The sequence below is a fragment of the Helobdella robusta genome, assembly GCF_000326865.2.
Source record: "Helobdella robusta unplaced genomic scaffold HELROscaffold_26, whole genome shotgun sequence".
In the NCBI taxonomy this organism is placed as follows: Eukaryota; Metazoa; Annelida; class Clitellata; order Rhynchobdellida; family Glossiphoniidae; genus Helobdella; species Helobdella robusta.
This window is the reverse complement of record NW_008704349.1, coordinates 1,468,465-1,487,883: the sequence shown is the minus strand read 5'-3', so window position 1 is coordinate 1,487,883 and position 19,419 is coordinate 1,468,465. Positions and strand designations below refer to the sequence as shown.

Genomic DNA, 19,419 nt, shown 5'->3' with positions numbered 1-19,419 from the left:
TTAAAATTTAAAAGTGACTCGTTGACAACGGTGCTTGCTTGTTTACAATTAAATATAAAATCCTCAAAGTTGATTTTAAAGTTAGTTAAATTAGTGTTTTAATCGTTTTATTTTAAGTATTTTAAAATGTAATAGTTGTTTATTTGGATGTTATTTCATTGAATCGAAAGCGAAGCCTAAGGACCAGCAGACAGAACTCATTTCAGATTTCATTCATTCATGGGTTGATGATTGAGTTCAATCACAAAATTTGCACTAATCAATTACTAATCAAATCACCAAGGGGTTACTTGGAGTAAGCATGGATAAACCGCAAATAATAGCCCACGTACAACATTCCCTGAACTACACATTGTATGATTGCAAGTGGATCCCACGAAGTGCCAAATTTGTAGTTTTAGGGAGCCATCCACGCGGAACTGGAGCCTTAGAAATATTTGAACTGTCACAGGGCGAAGTGAAACTCATGAAAAAAGTCTGTTGTGTGTTTAGAATCAAACACTGTCATTTTGAAAATTAAATGATTATTAATATTAAATTAAAATTTAAATATCTATATAACAGTTATAGACATAACTCTATAATTTGATCATTCATTCTTCTGTGTATGTTTAGTTGTGAATTTTGAAAACATAATATTTTCCTTAAATTAAAGTTTAACAAAAATACTTAATTCTTTTATAAATAAATGAAAAACTTATTTATAATATTGAAAACAAATTTTTTTCTCAACAGGCTGAAAAACCAAAAGCATTTAAATGTGGAACTTTTGGCGCATCAACTTATCATAACAAATCCATCGCCACTGGAGATTTTGAAGGAAAATTCCAAATCTGGTAAGCATTTATGTTATTTCAAATTATGTATAGTCATATATAATATTTAATGGGGTAAAAATGTTTACATTATTATTTATATTTTATAAAATTAGGGATTTAGAATGTTTGGAATCACCAACATACACTGCAAAAGGCCACAAAGAAATTATAAACTGTATCGATGCAGTTGGAGGCTTAGGCATAGGTGAAGGGGCCCCCGAAATTGTTACAGGAAGTAGAGATGGTAAGAGTTTTTTTTATCATTTTTTTGGTGTTTATTTATTTTTTAAAACTTATCTTCGCTATTTTTATAAATTAAATTTTGTGTGTACAATTTTAGGTAAAGTTAAACTTTGGGACCCAAGGCAAAAAGATGATCCCGTTGCTATCTTTGAACCCTGCGATGGCGAAACCAAAAGGGACTGTTGGGCCGTTGGGTTTGGTTAGTAAGTTTGCTTTAAAGACAAATTACAGAAAAAAATCTTTTACCAAACAATTTAATTATTAATTTATTCATATTTTAAATTATTTGTGATATAATTCATTCATAATTTAATTTATTCAGGCCACGCCTTCAATGCACATGATAGGTGCATAGCGACAGGCTATGATAATGGTGACCTCAAATTATTTGACCTTCGCAAAATGGCCCTAAGGTGGGAGTTTAACCTTGGAAATGGGGTCAGCTTTGTTGAATTTTTTTTTTCTAGAACCAGTTACGTTATTAGTTGATTTTAATTTATTTTTTTATGAAGATTTGTGACCTTCAATTCGATCGCAAGGACATAGAGATGAATAAATTAGTGGTCACTGGCCTGGAGTCGAAGTTCCATGTCTTCGACATGAGAACTCAACACAGTAGGAAGGGGTTTGCCCACCTTACTGAAAAGGTCATGAGGTCATGGGATGGATGGATGGAGGAATAAAACCTTGGTTGATTGGCTAATTGATTGGTTGATTGATTTAGCCATTTTTGGACATTGATCATATGTTTATTCATTTATCTGGTCATCCATTCATTTATTCATTCATCCATCCATCCATCCATCAATCCATCCATCCATTCATTCATTCAATCATTCACTCAGGCCCACAAATCTACTGTATGGGGTGTTAAACACCTGTGCCAGAATCGCGATCTGTTCGTCACTCTAGGCGGCAATGGTTCTGTGAACCTCTGGAAGTAGTTAGTAGCACACCTCCTAGATGGCCCTATTAAAGATCCATGTCTTCAATGGGGAAAAAAACTTTTCATACACCCATCGACTCATTCATTCATTCATGGATTGTTATTATTCATGCTATTTTTCATTCATTCATTCATTCATTCATTCATTCATTCATTTATTTATACATTCATTTTTTCATTCATTTTCTATTCAAATTTTACTTAAATTTCATTCATAGATCCATCACAATACCTTCAATAACTGTAACCCCCCACCCCCGACAGCGACTACCCGTCTCAAAGGTGCACGACAGACACGGAGGGCGAAAAGGTTGGGGTCATGGGGTCACTCTGCCCCCTTCAAAACATTCACCTATCTACCCAGCCAATAAGCGGATTTGATTGGTCCCCGGATAAATTAGGATTAGCTGTTTGTACGTCGTTCGATCAGAATTTAAGGGTTCTTCTAGTCACCAAGTTGAATTTGTACTAAGGAGGTGAAGGATGATGATGACGATGATGACGACGACGACGATGATGATTGTTATTTTTTGTTAACAATGATAATGATGATGATGAAGACGAAGAGGATGATGATGATGTTGTGGATAATTTTCGTCAAATGAATATTCTATTTTTATATTTTTCCGTTCAAAATATTTCCAGGTTTAACATATAAACATACTCATACATACATACAAACACATACACATGCATACATACATACATACACATACACTAGCATATCTTATATAATAATAAACATAATAATAATTAATAATAATAAAAATTGTTATTGTTATTTGTTGCATGTTTCATAGAAAGCCCACTGTCACAACAGTCAGATAAGAACAATATTACGAATAATTATATAATTATAATATAATAATTAACATATCCAAGATAATATATATATATATATATTTATGCGTGCGTGTGTGTGTGTGTTTGTGTGTATGTGTGTGTGTGAGAGAGTGTGTGAGTGTATGAGTGTGTATTGTATAGATACTTGATTAGGAATAATAAATACACGATCAGAATGAATGCTAGGCCACAAGAAGCGCAAGAGACATTACGTCACAAATGACCAAATGTTGATAATATTGAAAATTCGCTTCAATATTATTGGCTACTACAATGCTTATATTAAGCATACGTACATAAATACGGGCACATACTTCCACACACACATACATACGTACGTACATATACACATACAAACACACTCGTACATACATACACACGTATATACATACATACACACGTATATACATACATACACACATATATACACACATATACATACATACATACATACAAAAAATTAATTTTGTTTAAAAAATTAATGATCTGAAAAAATAATTATTTCGTAATATTATATGAAGAATTTTTTCAAAATTTATAAAAATAGATTTCTACATAACGAATAAGTATAAGTTCGGTGTTCATATCAGTGTTTGTTTTGGGGTTCATTCATTCAGTCTTTCGTTCATTCATCCAGTTGGTTTTCCATAACTCATTTATTGGTTTATTCTCTCTTTTATTCATTCGTTCATTTATCCGTTCACTCATTCGCTCATTTTAAAAAATCGTTTTTCACTAATAATTCAAAAACAAAATTAACCAAAAAACCAGACGATGATTCTCTTTTCACTCGTTCAATCTCTTATTAGTCTATTTGTTATTCATTCTTTCTATCACTCACTCATTCATTCATTCATTCATTCATTCATTCATTCATTCATACATTCATTCATTCATTCATTCACTCATCCATCCATACGTCCATTCATCCAAAGATTTATCAATCCATCCATCCATCCATCCATGTAACCAACCAATCAACTAATCATGCATCAAGACACTTCCTAATGGACCTGAACATCCTGTCGAGACAGTTCTTCCCCATCAATCCATCCACTCCATCCTCTCCGCCGCACTCATCGTCGTCGTCATCGTCCGCGGTGCCGTCCCCATCGCCACCCGCCCAACCCCCACTGCGCCTCCGCCATAACATGCTCAGACGATTCTTTCTATGTACCTGGGAGTTTTTCTCAATGACAATTTCGGTCCCAATCATGTTCAACTTCGTCCTTCGATTTCTCGTCCCTCTGATTATGCTGACCAATAGGCGGTCGACCTTGTGATCGAGTAGGGCGGAGACCTCTAAGAACTTGCAATGACGTTTTAGGGCAAGTTTTTTACCTTCTGTTTTGATTTGTTGGTTATTTATATGTGCGTTTGTGTGTGCGTGTGTGTGTGTGTGCGCGCGCGTGTGTGTGTGAATGAGTGAATGATTAGATGAATAAAAAAGGAACGAATTATGAATAACGGATGAATTAATGAATGAAAGAAGAGAAAATGTATGAACAGATGTGCAAATGAATGAATAAAAAAACCAACGAACTGTTACGCAACATAGAACGATCGAATCTTCAAACATTATACCGAACCTTTAGTCGATATCAGTCGATTCCTGACGAGGTCTTGCTTGTTGGCCACTAAACCGACAAACATTCGATTAGATTCGAACCTCTTGCGGACGTCGGTCAAACAAGTACTTGCATGGTTGAATGACGATCTGTCGTTTACTGAATACACTAAGAGGCAGGAGTCGGTTTCATCCAAGAGCTGATGGATAGATGGATTGAATTATGGATGGATGGATGGATTGATGGATGGATGGATGGATGGATAAACGGATGGATGGATGGATGAATGGATGGATGGATGGATGGATGGATGGGTAGATAAACAAAGAAATTGATAAATTGATAATTCAATGAATTAAAAGATAGATCATAAATTAATGATAAAATGATTCAACTGTTATAACGAAACCATAATCAAGCGATATTAATAATACATAGAATAAAAAGAAAATTAAATAATGACGTCATCAGAAAGGAAGCACTGACGTCATAATTGAGGATATGCCACTCGATGAAGCTTACGGTGCAGTCTTCGTCATCCAGCCTGACATCTGCCGAAGTTTTCTCTGTCGCGTTCAGCTCTGGACGGATTCAATTAAACTTAAATTTAATTCAGGGCGGAAAATTTTTTCACAGCTCTGACAAATTTTTCTGAAATTTCCTGTGAAATACTCATGTCCAATAATGCAAATTAAATTTTTTGGAAGTGTGTCTGTCGGTGATGGAACGTGTGAACAAATGAATTGTCTCAAAATTGTATGTATGAAACTCTTTATTTATTTCCTATGTCTCTCTCTCTCTCTCTCTCTCTCTCTCTCTCCATTATTCTCTCTCTCTCTATCTTTCTCCTTCACTCTTTTTCTCTTTTCCTCTCTTTCTCTCTCTCTCTCTCTTTCTCTCTTTCTTTATGTCATACCCGTTCTCAGCGTCTTCAACTCAGTCACTCAGCGCTTTTTTTTTCAAATAAGACCCTTCAATGCAATATGTTACAAGTAAACTCACACACATACACACACTTACGTACATACATACAAACACACACACACACACACACATATATATATATATATACAAACATACACATACATACATACATACAAACATTTTGGGATACATTTTGGGATACATTGGTTGTTGTTTGAATTTGTTGTTTTAGCTGTTATTTCTGCTTTCTTCTCGGTTAAAAGTAGTTATTTAATGTTAACAATTTCGTAAATTGCAGTAGTAAATTTTCTAGAATAAGCTGGTATTAAATTTAATTCATAAAATTTTGTTTTTTTCGTTAAATTTGATAAAGTTTTGTTTCGAATTATTGTCACGTGATTGAATAAATTATCTGCTGTTAAAAATCTGGCTGAAGCTAATTATAATATTAGATACAACAAATACAATGAGCTCGCGTTACAGCTGTACGAAGTGTGCAAAAGTAGTTCCGAGTAAGGAGTTGTTGATTTGTGCATGTTGCAAGTCTTGCGCCCACAACAAATGTGAAATTAATGATGACATTTTGGAAATTTTGAAAAATTCTAAAGGATTAAAATGGTTTTGTCACCGTTGTTTTGATTTGTCATTGGATATTGGTTCTTTAGCTAAATCAGTGGACAATACGAAAAATCAAATTGTCACTCAGCTGGACGTATTAAACGAAATATATATGAAAATAAAACTTGATATTGATAACATAAAAGTGAATATTGAACGCAATGAGTCAAGGCTAGATCAACTTGATCGTTTTGATACAACTGTGCGTGATGGACTTGAGACATGCAAAAACGAATTGAAAGAAACGTATGCTGGCATCGTTAGTAAAGGGGGTGGTGCAAATATTGACGCCATCAGGAGTGAAGTAAAATCGTTTCAGAAAGCTCTGGATGAGGCAAATGAAATTAAAGAGAGGGAATCAAACCTGCTGATGTTTCGTCTATCGGAGAGTGATGATGATCGTGGTAATGTCCTCAAGATTTTGAAGCATCTGTCGGAGGATGTTTCTGATAAAAATGTCATCAAGGTTTTTAGACTTGGAAAAAGACAAGAATCAGTAGTTAGACCTGTGTTGATAAAGTTGGACAATGTATTTCTTAGAGATTCAATAATGAGAAATGTTAAAAAATTCAAATCTTTGCAAGGTTTCTCACACGTCGGTTTAAGTCATGATTTGACAATGGACCAGAGACAGGAATATAAAACATACGTAGATAGAGCCAAAGCCATGGAAAAAGAAGAGATAAATCGGAATTTTTTGTTCAGAGTGAGAGGACAGGTCGGAAGGTGGAAGATTGTAAAATTACCTCGAAAGCAGATGTAAATAGTTCTGAAGATAATGATTGTGGTGCAAGTGATTGTAAAATTACCTCGAAAGCGGATGTAAATAGTTCTGAAGATAATGATTGTGGTGCAAGTGATTTATCTAAGACTAATTATAATGTAATGTTAGGTTTATTAAATATCAGATCGATAAATTCAAAATTTGATGCTGTCTACGATTTAATTCACAACGGGTTAGACATTTTTGTTTTGGTTGAGACCTGGCACGGATCGTCGAATAATATTTCTGTTAGATCTTCAGTTCCTCCTGGATATAACTACGTTGATTTTTTAAGAATAAATGATCCTTACCATGGTGGTTTAATTATATACTTCAGAAATGAATTTAAATTTAAAAAAATTGTCTTACCTATGTTTGGATCGTTCGAAGCACTTGCTCTAAAGTTATTTATTAGAAGAACAGATTTTATTTTATTAGCCATCTATAGACCTGGATCGGCACCAGTTACTAATTTATTTTTTGAAGAACTTTTATGTTTACTAGAAAATATTGCTTCTTTTAGTTCAAATTTAATAATTTTGGGCGACTTTAACATTCATATAGAAAAGCTGAATGATCGTCATACTTTAAATTTGTTAGAATTGTTTGACATGTTTCAGTTGAAAAACTTAATCAATCAATCAACTCACGAACGGGGAGGTATACTTGATCTGATTGTTTGTTCAGAAGATTTTTTGGTATCAGATTTAAACATTTTTCCATGTGGGATTTTGTCCGACCATAGCTTGATACAGGCTCGTATACCATTAACTTACGAACATCCTAAAACTGTCATGAAAATGGTTAGATCATGGAGATTTTTGGATGAGACCAAGCTGTTTAAACACGTGGAAAACTCACCACTATCAAGGTCATGTCTGAGTGGTGACATCAGTTTTGAATTTGATATTTTGAATACTGAACTCAAGAAATTGGCTGATGAAATTGCTCCTTATCATTTTACTAAAGTCAGATGTGATGTTGCTGCCCCTTGGTACGATTATGAATGTAAGACAATCAAAAGACTTTGTCGTAAAAAAGAAAGAAACTACAGAAAATATCAGTCTTTTGAATGCAAAGGTGACTGGATTGCTGCTCTAAAAAACAAATCTCGAATTTTTTCCCAAAAAAGGAATTATTATTGGAAGAAACTTATCAACGAAAATTGTGGATCTCCTAAAGATTTATGGAAAATAGTAAACAAAGTATTATGCAATCAAGTTACTGGCGAATCATCTAATGAAATTATAAATCTAGATTCGTCTCAGTTTGTGAAATTTTTTGATGATAAAGTTAATAGAATAAGATAGACTACTAATGTTACCAGCAGACCGGCAATGGATCAGACAATGTCTAATATGAACTGCTCTTTTTCTGATTTCACGTTTCTTACAGAATTGGAGGTTAAAAGAGTAGTCCTCAGTTTGCCATCTAAAACATGTTTGATTGATAGTTTTCCTACGCACATTTTTAAAAAATACATTGATCTGTTCATAGTTTTTCTGACGAGTTTTATAAACTTGAGTTTAAGCAGTGGTTCTTTTCCTCTTGGGTGTAAACAAGCTATTGTTTATCCGGTTTTAAAAAAGGTGAATATGGATAGAAATGACTTGACTAGCTATAGACCAATTTCCAATATTTGTTTTATTTCTAAAGTGATTGAACAAGTGGTTACTAAACAGCTTCTTAATTATTTGACTTTGAACAGCCTATTACCAGTGCATCAGTCTGGATATCGTCGACATCACTCAACTGAGACAGCACTGCTTTATGTTTTCTCTGAACTGTTTGCTGCGCTGGACAGACAGCATGTGGCATTGGTAGCTTTCTTGGATATGAGTGCGGCATTCGACTGCGTCGATTATCAAATTCTTTTAGAAAAATTGGCTTATGAATATGGTATCTCCGGTGTAGTTATTGAATGGTTCAGATCATATCTAGTTGGCAGGACGCAGCAGGTTGTTTTCAGAAATGTTTTATCTGATGTAATGGTCTTAACATCAGGAGTACCTCAAGGCTCAGTGTTGGGACCTATTCTTTTTGTCATGTACACTGCTGGGGTTTTAAAGATTATTGATGAGTTTGGTTTTAAGTATCACGCTTACGCTGACGACATACAAATAATAATTAGTAATAAGCCAGAACTACTACAATGTGAAATAAATAGACTGGTCCAGTGTCTAAGCAATGTTGAAACGTGGATGTCTAACAATGGTCTCAAATTGAACCAACAGAAATCACAATTTCTTCCCGTTGGAACATGGCAGCAGTTGACAAAACTAAATATTGATTCGGTGGAAATTGATGACGTCAAGATTGGGTTCTGTGACAAAGTAACTAGTTTGGGTTGTTTACTGGATACCAGATTATCGATGCAGGATCATATAAAAACGATAGTGAGAGCATGTTCTTTTCAGATTAGAGAGTTATACAAAGTACGTAATTCTTTAAATAAATCGGCTATTCAGACGTTGGTGCATGCACTTGTTCTTCAAAACTAGATTACTGCAATAGCCTTTTTACGGGTTACCTGATAAACATGTTTCTACTCTTCAGTCCATACAGAACAGAGCGGCCAAGTTGATTGTCGGTGGTCTCAGATACAATCATGTAACTCCTATTTTGGAAAGTCTTCATTGGCTCACTGTTAAAAAAAGAATTACATACAAAATAGGCCTAATAATGTATAAAGCGTTACATGGTCTGTTACCAGGTTATCTGATCAATAAAATAGAAGAAAAATCCGTAATGATGAGTGGCATGAAGCTGAGGTCAGATGATAATATTTTGCTGGTTGTCCCGGATATCAATTTACAGATCGCGTCAAGAAATCTGGCTGTTTCAGGACCGGCTGTTTGGAACAGTTTGCCAAGATTTTTGAAATCTAAAGACTTGAAGCTGGATGATTTTAAGAAGAAATTGAAAACTTATTTATTTGCACTTTGATTTTGATTTTGAACTGTTTATTAATAACTGCCATTGTATACTGTTCTTTATTTTTTTTTTTAATTGCTATGGATGGCGCTTTTGAGAACTTTTTGATTTTAATTGGCGCCTTATTAAGTGTTTTAATAATAATAATAATAATAATAATAATAAAACATACAAACATACACATACATACAAGTACATAAAAGCATACAGCAGTGTATTGATTTACATCAACTGTCATATTGGCCTGGCATGAAATTAATTGAAATAAAACATTAAAACAATTTATATACAAACAATACACACAAACAAACACACACACATACACGCACGCATACACACACGTACACACAGACACACTTTATACACAGTAACTTTGTTTCACATTCGTAATAATAATAACGACTGTTATTTCAAATAAAACACTACAATTACTGCGGCATTAATCAATCTTTATGTGAATATTATTAGCGTTAATTCTCACATTGCATGGCGAATGAGAATTAAAAAATTTGATACAAATATGGGTTGGGAAATGGTGGTTAAATGGTTAAAGTGTCGGGTTCTGTATGTCGCAGTAGCCTGCTTCAAACGCAAACAGATTCCAGAACATTACACGCAGTAGGTAGGTGATGTGTGTGTGTGTGTTTGCGCGTATTTGTACCTAATCTATATCGTTTGCTGTTGCTTCTGAGATGGAAGGAAAAGATGAATGAATGGAAAAGTGAATGAATGAATGAGTGAGTAAGTGAATGAATGAACGAGTGGGTAAGTGAATGAATGAGTGAATGAGTGAGTAAGTGAATGAATGAACGAGTGAGTGAGTGTATGATTGAGTGAATGAATGAATGAATGAACGAGTGAGTGAGCGAAGGAGTGAGTGAGTGAATGAATGAATAATATATCTTTGTAGTAGTAGTCTCTAATGAGAAAAAGCTTTTTTTCCTTTCTCCTTTTCATTTTATTTTTTCTTGAAAAGCTTCCAAAGTTTAAATAAAATGAAGCATTGCACTTGTCATTAAAACTGCTCTGCCGGTGATGATGATGATGACGACGTTGATGATGATGATGACGATGTTGACGATGATGATGATGATGACGCGGTGATGATGATGACGATGATGATGTTGTTTGTGATGATGTCATCGTCATTTTATTCATCATTACGTCATCTTCTTCATCATCACCATCACCACTATAATCCTTGCCACTATTATCACCCATATTTCATGGAGAGAGAAAGAAAGAGAAAGAGAGATGAGAAAGAGAGAGAGAAAGAGAGAGAGAGAGAGAGAGAGAGAGAGAGAGAGAGAGAGAGAACATCCGTTCGATTACATGACTAACATTTTATTGTCACATCAATCTCCATTCTAAACACTCTTCGACATCTTCATCATTACCACCATCATTTTAATAATAATAATAATAATTAAATAATAATAATAATAATAGTCACCCTCATCACGATGATTGTTAATAATATTTTTAATAATAATAATAATAATAATAATAATAATAATAATAATAATGATAATAATAATAACAATAATAATAATAATAATAATAATAATATGATACTTGCCTTTGAAAAACGTCAACAATACTTGACTTAAAATTGAAAACAAGGCGTTAAAAATATTTATACAGGTATATATAGATAAATAGCTAGATAGATATCATAATAGATAGGTATTTATGCATTAGTTGATAGGTCGGTAGTTAGAAAGAGAAAGAAAGAGAGAGAGAGAGAAAGAGAGAGAGAGAGAGAGAGAGAGAGTCCGGTTACTAAACTGAAGTAACCTGATTTAGATTCAGAATGATTTTCAGTGGAGATTATTGTAGATAAAATGTAGGCACCGATGACAAGTTTGCTCACGTAAGCCGTCATTCTTTCGTCTGTTCATTCGTTTACTCGTTCGTTCTTTTGTTCATTCGTTTGTTCTTTCATTCGTTTATTTCTTCTTCGTTCATTCATTCATTCATTCGTTTATTTGTTCATTCATTCATTCATTTATTTATTTGTTTTTAGACTATAAAATAAAAAATATATAACCAAAGAATAAACAAACCAATCTGACATCAACAACAACAACAACAACAACAACAACAACAACAACAACAACAACAACAACAACAACAACAACAACAACAACAACAACAACAACAACAATCACGACAACAACAACAACAACAACATGAACAATGATAATAACAAATGCAACAAAACACAACAACAAAGTAGCCAGCCATCAATTATATAAGCAGCAGTTGAAACGTCGCATTACCATATACACGCAAGTCGCTGTAGAAAAAATTATGTCGACGATGATGATGAGGATGATGAGGATGATTAAGATTACTACTATTTCTACTACTACTACCACTACCACCACCACCACTACTACTACTGCTACTACTATGATGAAGTTAAAAAATAGGTCTCGACGATGATGATGATTACTATGATTACTACTACTGCTGCTGCTGCTGCTACTATTACTATAACAACCACCACTACCACTACCACTACTGCTACTACTACTACTACTACTACTACTACTACAGCTGTTATAGTAATGGTGATATGATATGAAGATTGAAGATATTGGGATGATGACGATGATTATGAAGATGATAATGACAGTATAGATGACGACGAAGATGATGATGATGACGACGATGACGATGATGACGATAGTTCAACTCCCTAGTAACGCAAGTACAAACATGACATCTCATCTATAGGCTTTCTTCAGGTTTGAGAAGAGAAAAAAAACTATTTCCGATCTGCTTGCTAAGTTGACATTCACGACTTCCTAATTTCTCTTTTACAATTGAAAAATCTCTAGACTTCTTTTTGCCATTTTTTTAAGATAAAGAATAATAATATTGAATAATAATAACTATAATAATAACTATAATAATAACTATAATGATAACTATAATAATAACCATAATAATAACTATAATAATAACTATAAAAATAACTATGATAATAACCATAATTATAACTACAATAATAAATTTATAGCAATGGCAAATGTTGTGTTGTTTAATTTTAAAATCTTGCGCCAAAACTAAGCCCGATGATAATCGTACCCAGCCTAAATAGGTCGGAAGTTAGCGGTAACTGCGACATCTATCTACCCACCTACTTACCTACGCTATTTTTGGATCTTCTATTTCATCCGAACCTTTTCCGGTGCATTGACTTTTAAATAGATTGTATACACACTGATTGACTGACATAAACATGCACGCATACATACAAACATACATACATACAAACATACATACATACAAATATATATACATACAAACATACATATATACAAACATACATACATAATCAATAGAGGAATGAATGCATGAATGAATGAGCAAAGAAACAACAAACAAAACGAACAGATAAAAGAGTGAACGGAAAAACCTTCGAAAGAATAAGCAAACACCAAGTTATCGGAAACGTCACGCTGCTCCATGACGTCATCAAGATGGCGTCTGAACCGGAAGCGGAAATGGTTGCAGCAAGAAGTGGCGACGACGTTATTTATAATATATATTATTATTATTATTATTATGCTATAATTTTGTATCGTTAAAATTACTCTAGAATGACACAGACGGCGTCAATGCTGTGCAATTTTTTTCAAGCAAAATTTGAAATGTAATTTCTATGTGTGTAATTCTTTTTCTCTTTCTTTCTTTCTTTCTCTCTCTCTCTCTCTTTCTCCCTTTTTTTTTCTCTCTCTCTCTTTCTTTCTCGCTTTCTGCCATTATCGACGTAACTATTGTTGTTTTGTTTTTGTTGTTTAAAATTCTTTGAAACTTTATATCGCCCGGACATTTTTGAACTTTTCAAAACATTGATTTAATAATTTTTTTATGTTCAGCACGTGTTCTCGGTTCTTTGTTCGTCATTGCGTCCAGAAGGTTTTTCAGAAATTTTTAGCGCCTAACAACTCTACTGACGTTTTAATTATTGTTATTTTTATTTTCATTTTTATTATTATTAATTGCACGAAATGTAGAAAAAACTATTTCATTTAATAATTTTGATGACGCAAGACATTTTTATTGTCGTCATCATCGGCAGCAGAAGCAGCAGCAGCAGCAGCAACAACAACATCCTCATCATCATCATCGTCATCATCATCTGCTCTACGGCCGGCCGTCATAGTATCAAACATGCAGACATTTCAGCCATCTTCATCAGAACGTGATCCCCTTGTTTTAATCATTTTATTGTTAGTATACCCTTTTGTCATCACCACCATCATCATAATCATTATCATCATTTATATCATATCACCATCAGAAGCAGCATCTTCATCATCGTCGTCCTATTTATTACTTTTACAATTTGGAATGGTAATAATTACATTTTTCAGACATTGCCATAGTAACGAAATTATGCCCGACGCGTGCATACATGTATGTCTGTGTGTATATCTGTGTGTATGTCTGTTTTTGTATGTATGTATGTGCGTGTGTGTATGTATGTATGTGTGTGTGTGTGTATGTATGTGTGTGTGTATGTGGGTATGTTTGTTTGTGTGTGTCTGTGTGGGTCTGTGTTTTTTTTTCAACAGAAAATTTTAAATTGGAAAAAGTTATTTAGAATCTACAGAGTTTTGGTATTACCTCGAAGCTATAAATAACCATTATGATGACGTTTTATTAAAATAAATGAACGAACGAACGAACGAACGAACGAATGGATGAATAAATGAATGATTGAAGGTACAAGCAAGTAAACGAATAAATAAATATACAAATTATATATTTTTTATTATTACCATAATGACGTCATTTAGTTTTTCCATTGATGCAATTTATTTATTTATTTCTGTCACGTTACGTCATCATCATCATCCTTGCTTCCATCTTCATTCCTACGTATTCCCACGCTCAAAATTATGGTTGCGTGTGTGTACGTGTGTGTGTGTGGTGTGTGTGTGTGTGGTGTGTGTGTGTGGTGTGTGTGTGTGTGGTGTGTGTGGTGTGTGTGTGGTGTGTGTGTTTGTTTGTTTAAGAAACTACCTTTTCTAAGAGTAAATTGTAAGGAGAATTGAATCATCAGAATTGAGCCTAAGGAATGAATTGAAAACAAAGAAACTAATAGCATGGATGAAATTAATAATATGGATGAATGGGAAATGGATGAAAATTAATTACATACACAAACAGACACACAGACACATATACATACAAACACACACATAAAACTACAGGCAAACAGATACATACGCACATGCAAACACATACACACATACATACACACACACACATATACATACATACACACATCCCACACATGAAAATACAATACAATTCAAACACACGGTACTCGTTTGAAAAATGCGATTAGGAAGAAATAGACACTAAGTAAAAAAAACTTAAACTGAAAAACAAACATTGAAGAAAAAAAAATTTAATTTTATACACCCACTTTGTGTATATGTTTGCATGTGTGTTTGTATGTGTGGGAGTTTGTATTATATGCATAGAAGTGTGTATGTATATGTGTATGTCTTTCTGTATGTATTTCTATATTACTGTATGTATGTATGCATGTATGCATGTATGCATGCATGTATGCATGCATGTATGCATGTATGAAGTTCATGTTGTTGATGTTGTTATTATTTTCTTTTAAACTCATTTCCTGCTCGTTAATGACCTCATCTCGTACTTCCGTTTGGGTTAATTTTTCTCTTTTGGGTGATAACCAAAGATGATGGAATCGATGCCAGGCGAGTAAGCTAGGAATGGTGATGACGTCACGATGATGTCATAAAATGCTAATGTAAGATGTTGCCAAAGACGATGAGTTGAGCGCTTGTACTGCTACTTCTACTACTACTACTACTACTACAGCTTTACTACCAGAAATACTACAGCTACTCCTTCTGTAACTCAAACATTAAAAATTTGGGGTTTTTCTACTAATACTACAAGATATACTACATTATTTCGCAAACACTGTGTATGTGTGAACGTGTGTACTTGTTTTTTTAGTGTGCGTGTGTGTGTTTGTATGTGTTTATTTGTGTGTTTGTGCGTCTGCCTACAATAATCAAGACCCATAAATTTGTATAAATTTTATTGAGACAGTCAGCAAAGCATTAACAATAACGTAAATAATAATAATAATAATAACAATAATAATAATTTATATAATAATTAAATTAGTAATAAAAATATAATTATTGTTATACATCATAACTGCTTTAAATTCGCTTTTAAAAATCCATGTATTTGTGATTATTTTAAAAATGAATAATAATAATAAATAATAATAATAATTAATAATAATAATTAATAATAATAAATAATAATAATAATAAAAAATAATAATAATAATAATAAAGTAATAATAATAACAATAACTCGTCACGCATGAATGGGTCCGTTAATACAATAACTTTTTTACGTGGTTATAAAAAAATTGGTTATGCATGGGATGGCTTTGTTTATAGTTAGTGCCTGTGTTGAAAGTGCGCGCTTCATTTCTTGAAACCTTTTTATCACCAATAAACAAACAATAGAGCTGTACTGACAACAACATCAACAACAACAACATCATCAACAACTTCATCAACAACAACAACATCAACCACAACAACATCAACAACAATCTCATCAACAACAACAACATCAACAACAATCTCATCAACGACAACATCATTATCAACAACAACAACATCATCATCAACAACATCATCAACAACAACAACAACATCATCAACAACAACATCAACCACAATAACAACATCAGAACATTCTCATTAAAAAACAACAAAAGTTGTGTCATCGTGGCACCAACAACAGCAATAACAACAAGGTCATTATAACAACAATTTATGAGCAGATCACCATAAACAACAACAAAGAAATAGAAGAAAAAAAACAACAACATTAACAACAATAACAACAACAACAAACCTTATCAGCGATTTAAAAATAGCTACACAAGCATGAAACACAACTAACATAATCAATGTCTGCTGAAAATTCCATCTAAAAATAACTTAACCCCAAAATTTTGAATAAAACACAACAATAACATTGACTACAACAGCAGCAGCAACAACAAGAACATCAACTACAACAGCAGCAATGACAACAACTACATCAACTACAACATCAATGGCAAAACAACATCAACTACAAAATCAGCAGCAGCAGCAGCAACAACAACAACAACAACTACATCAACTACAAAATCAGCAACAACAACATTGGCACAGTGTTTATACGATGACGACGATGATGATTCAATGTTATTCACCCTCTCTGGCTCTAGAGGACCAATTATTTTCATGTTAATGTTTCTATTTGATATTTTTCTGTATTCCTGTTTTTGACGCTTGTTTGTCTTTTTTTTGTTCAGTTTCTCTCTCTCTCTCTCTCTCTCTTTATCTATTCCTTTATGTGTTTTTTTTGTTTTCTCATGTTAACGCCTATGTATGTGAATGTGTGTACAAGTGTGTTTGTGTGTCCATGTATGTGTTTGTGTGTACGTGCGTGTTTGTGTGTGGTGTTTGCGTTAAGAGTGTATGTGTTGTGTGTGTGTTTGTGTGAGGAGTGTATGTTTGTGTAAGGAGGGTGTTTTTGTTTGTGGTGTGTGTGTGTGTGTGTTACTTTTTATTAAATGCTCATTCACTTGCCGACAACACATGAAAGGGAATGTCGGCATTTTGCCGCGACCAGTACCTATATCAGCAGACAGACAGACAGGTTACACGTTATAACATTTCTAAAAATATGGCCAAAAATATTCCATAAAATTATTATTTTTATATTTAATATTAATAATTATAACAATATTATTGTTATTACTGTTATAGTTAATCGTTCTTTTTCTTTAATAACATCAAATAAATTTCAAAATTTAAAAAGGAGCTGCATAAATATTTTTAAAAGGATAAAGATTTCCTGAAAATTTTCAATAGATAAGTCTTTGTGTGTAAGTGCCTGTGTGTGTGTTTGCGTGTCTGTCTGTGTGCGTTTGTGTGTGTGTGTGTGCTTGCGTGTAGAAACAAATGATGTAAGTGTAATAAATAGAACTACAAGTGTACATACGCCATATGCCTGCAGAAAGCATTTTATTTTCGGTAAGTTCGATAAGATAATGTTGACAGAGCCGGCTGCAAGTCATTCAAGCAGTTATTCAAGTGCTAAACAATCGATCATTTTGTAGCTGTAGAACGATAAAGCGATAATCCAACCACTACCGCGAATCAATCAAATTGTTCAATCAATCACTTCAATCACTCCATCAATCAGTTTTTTTTAGCTGCCAATAGAAACCGCAATTAAACTAGTCATCCGGTTAAATTTATTATTAATCTCCAACGGGCCAATCACGTGTGACTTACCTTGATCGCTGCCGCTCTGATTGGCTAGATATTCTGACGTCAACAGCTGACGAATTAGAGTGGTTTTTCCAACCCCATTGGCTCCGACGACCAGGATTTTATAGACGGCAGCTGGCACGAGTCTCTCTGATGAGTTGCAGGCAGTTCGATCGTTCCCAGCTTCCACGTTGCATTCCTCGCTCTCGAAACTCGATTCCTTCACACGATTTCCCAGTAAGTTCTGCTGCTTCTTCCATGCACTCGGCGAACTGTCGTTACTAATTTTTGAGATGTAGTCGCCACTGCGACTGTTCTGAGTGGCCAGCGCCACCAAGGACACGCGAGATTTAGACGGACTGGTACTTTCCGTCAAATAGGTGATGGCCGAATTTCTTCTCGAACTGTTGTGCACGCCAGGCGCGTTTCCACTGTTGGCGGTTAAAAAATTTGGTGGCGAAAGAGTCGGCTTCATTTTGGAGGCTCCGACCATGCAGGAGTTACGGCGATTGGTTGGTTTCGGGGATGTGGCTAAATTTCTTGCCGAACCACGGGGCGAAAGTGTTGAGGTGGCTGGCAGCTCGAAGACGCCGCACGTTGACGAACGTCGCTGGTTCTTGGGGCTGGCAACTGTCAGTCGTGACTGTGCGTTCGAAGTCGGTTGGAGTTGTTTCTGAGAGGAAGATAACGGAAGTTTGTGTGTTGACGATGACGTCATCGTAAGGTTTGCGGCTGACGGAGGCGGCGACGATAATGAAGAGGAAGCCTGGTTGTGCCTGTGAAGCGACAAAAAAAAAACAAAAAATAAAACAAATTTAAAATTATCGGGACAAAAAATATTATAAAAGAAACAAATGAAAAACTAAAATAAATCTAAAAATTTTTTAAAACAAAATATCACAGAACAAGCATTGGGTTAACAGAAAATGTGTTTGATGTATAAATATCAGAAGTATGACAAACTTGCAATGCCTCTCATGACATCCATCGCTAAAGTTGCGCTGATTAATTTGGTAGTTTCCATCATCGACATTCCTCTCTTCCGAATCTTCGATGCACTTTTCCAGGTCACCCTCAAACGAAAATCTAACACTCGACTCGCGACTTTTCAGCGACAAGGACGCCTGACTATTTGGTTTGTTGTAGCTGCCACAAAATGACGCGCCTATATTCGCTTCACAATCGCCATTTGTAACAGTTAAGAGGGTTGCATCTGGCGCAGCGGCCACTGGAAGCATGTTTTCAGTTAAAGGTAAAAAACGTTGTGGTTGATGACGTTGCTGTCTTTGCTGCAGCTGACGCTGTTGTATCAGTCGCGAGGAGTGGTCGGCAGCCGCTATGCCCATCGCACTATGTCGCCGCATTTTGTTGCCGGATGTAGAAGAGCCTGCTGATTGGTCGTTGT

The 19,419-nt window shown here is 34.4% G+C and overlaps 2 protein-coding genes across 2 annotated transcripts; one reads left to right on the top strand and one right to left on the bottom strand.

Annotated features, from left to right (window-relative positions):
• HELRODRAFT_185629 (hypothetical protein) lies at positions 1-4,213 on the top strand. The gene is given in 13 exon segments (XM_009020014.1): positions 1-80; positions 284-475; positions 736-836; positions 932-1,062; positions 1,159-1,260; positions 1,384-1,499; positions 1,574-1,708; positions 1,907-2,004; positions 2,272-2,502; positions 2,515-2,947; positions 2,960-3,250; positions 3,273-3,692; positions 3,694-4,213. 8 exon segments carry the CDS (start codon positions 302-304, stop codon positions 2,477-2,479), a joined length of 1,065 nt encoding a protein of 354 aa, XP_009018262.1. The 5' UTR covers positions 1-80; positions 284-301; the 3' UTR covers positions 2,480-2,502; positions 2,515-2,947; positions 2,960-3,250; positions 3,273-3,692; positions 3,694-4,213.
• Positions 4,088-18,129, bottom strand: HELRODRAFT_122480 (hypothetical protein; the record flags this gene model as incomplete). The annotated part of the gene is made up of 4 exons (XM_009020013.1): positions 4,088-4,194; positions 4,440-4,617; positions 10,513-10,599; positions 18,028-18,129. Coding segments are annotated over 4 exons (474 nt in total), but the record flags the coding sequence as incomplete, so codon positions are not given.
• Positions 18,130-19,419: the final 1,290 nt, after the last annotated feature.

Bases quoted from the DNA above. Each gene is read 5' to 3' on its own strand.
- HELRODRAFT_185629 (XM_009020014.1), top strand. From the start codon at position 302: ATGGATAAACCGCAAATAATAGCCCACGTACAACATTCCCTGAACTAC. The intron at 1,063-1,158 runs GTAAGAGTTTTT...GTACAATTTTAG, and splicing joins TGTTACAGGAAGTAGAGATG to GTAAAGTTAAACTTTGGGAC. The intron at 1,500-1,573 runs GTCAGCTTTGTT...TTTTTTATGAAG, and splicing joins AGTTTAACCTTGGAAATGGG to ATTTGTGACCTTCAATTCGA.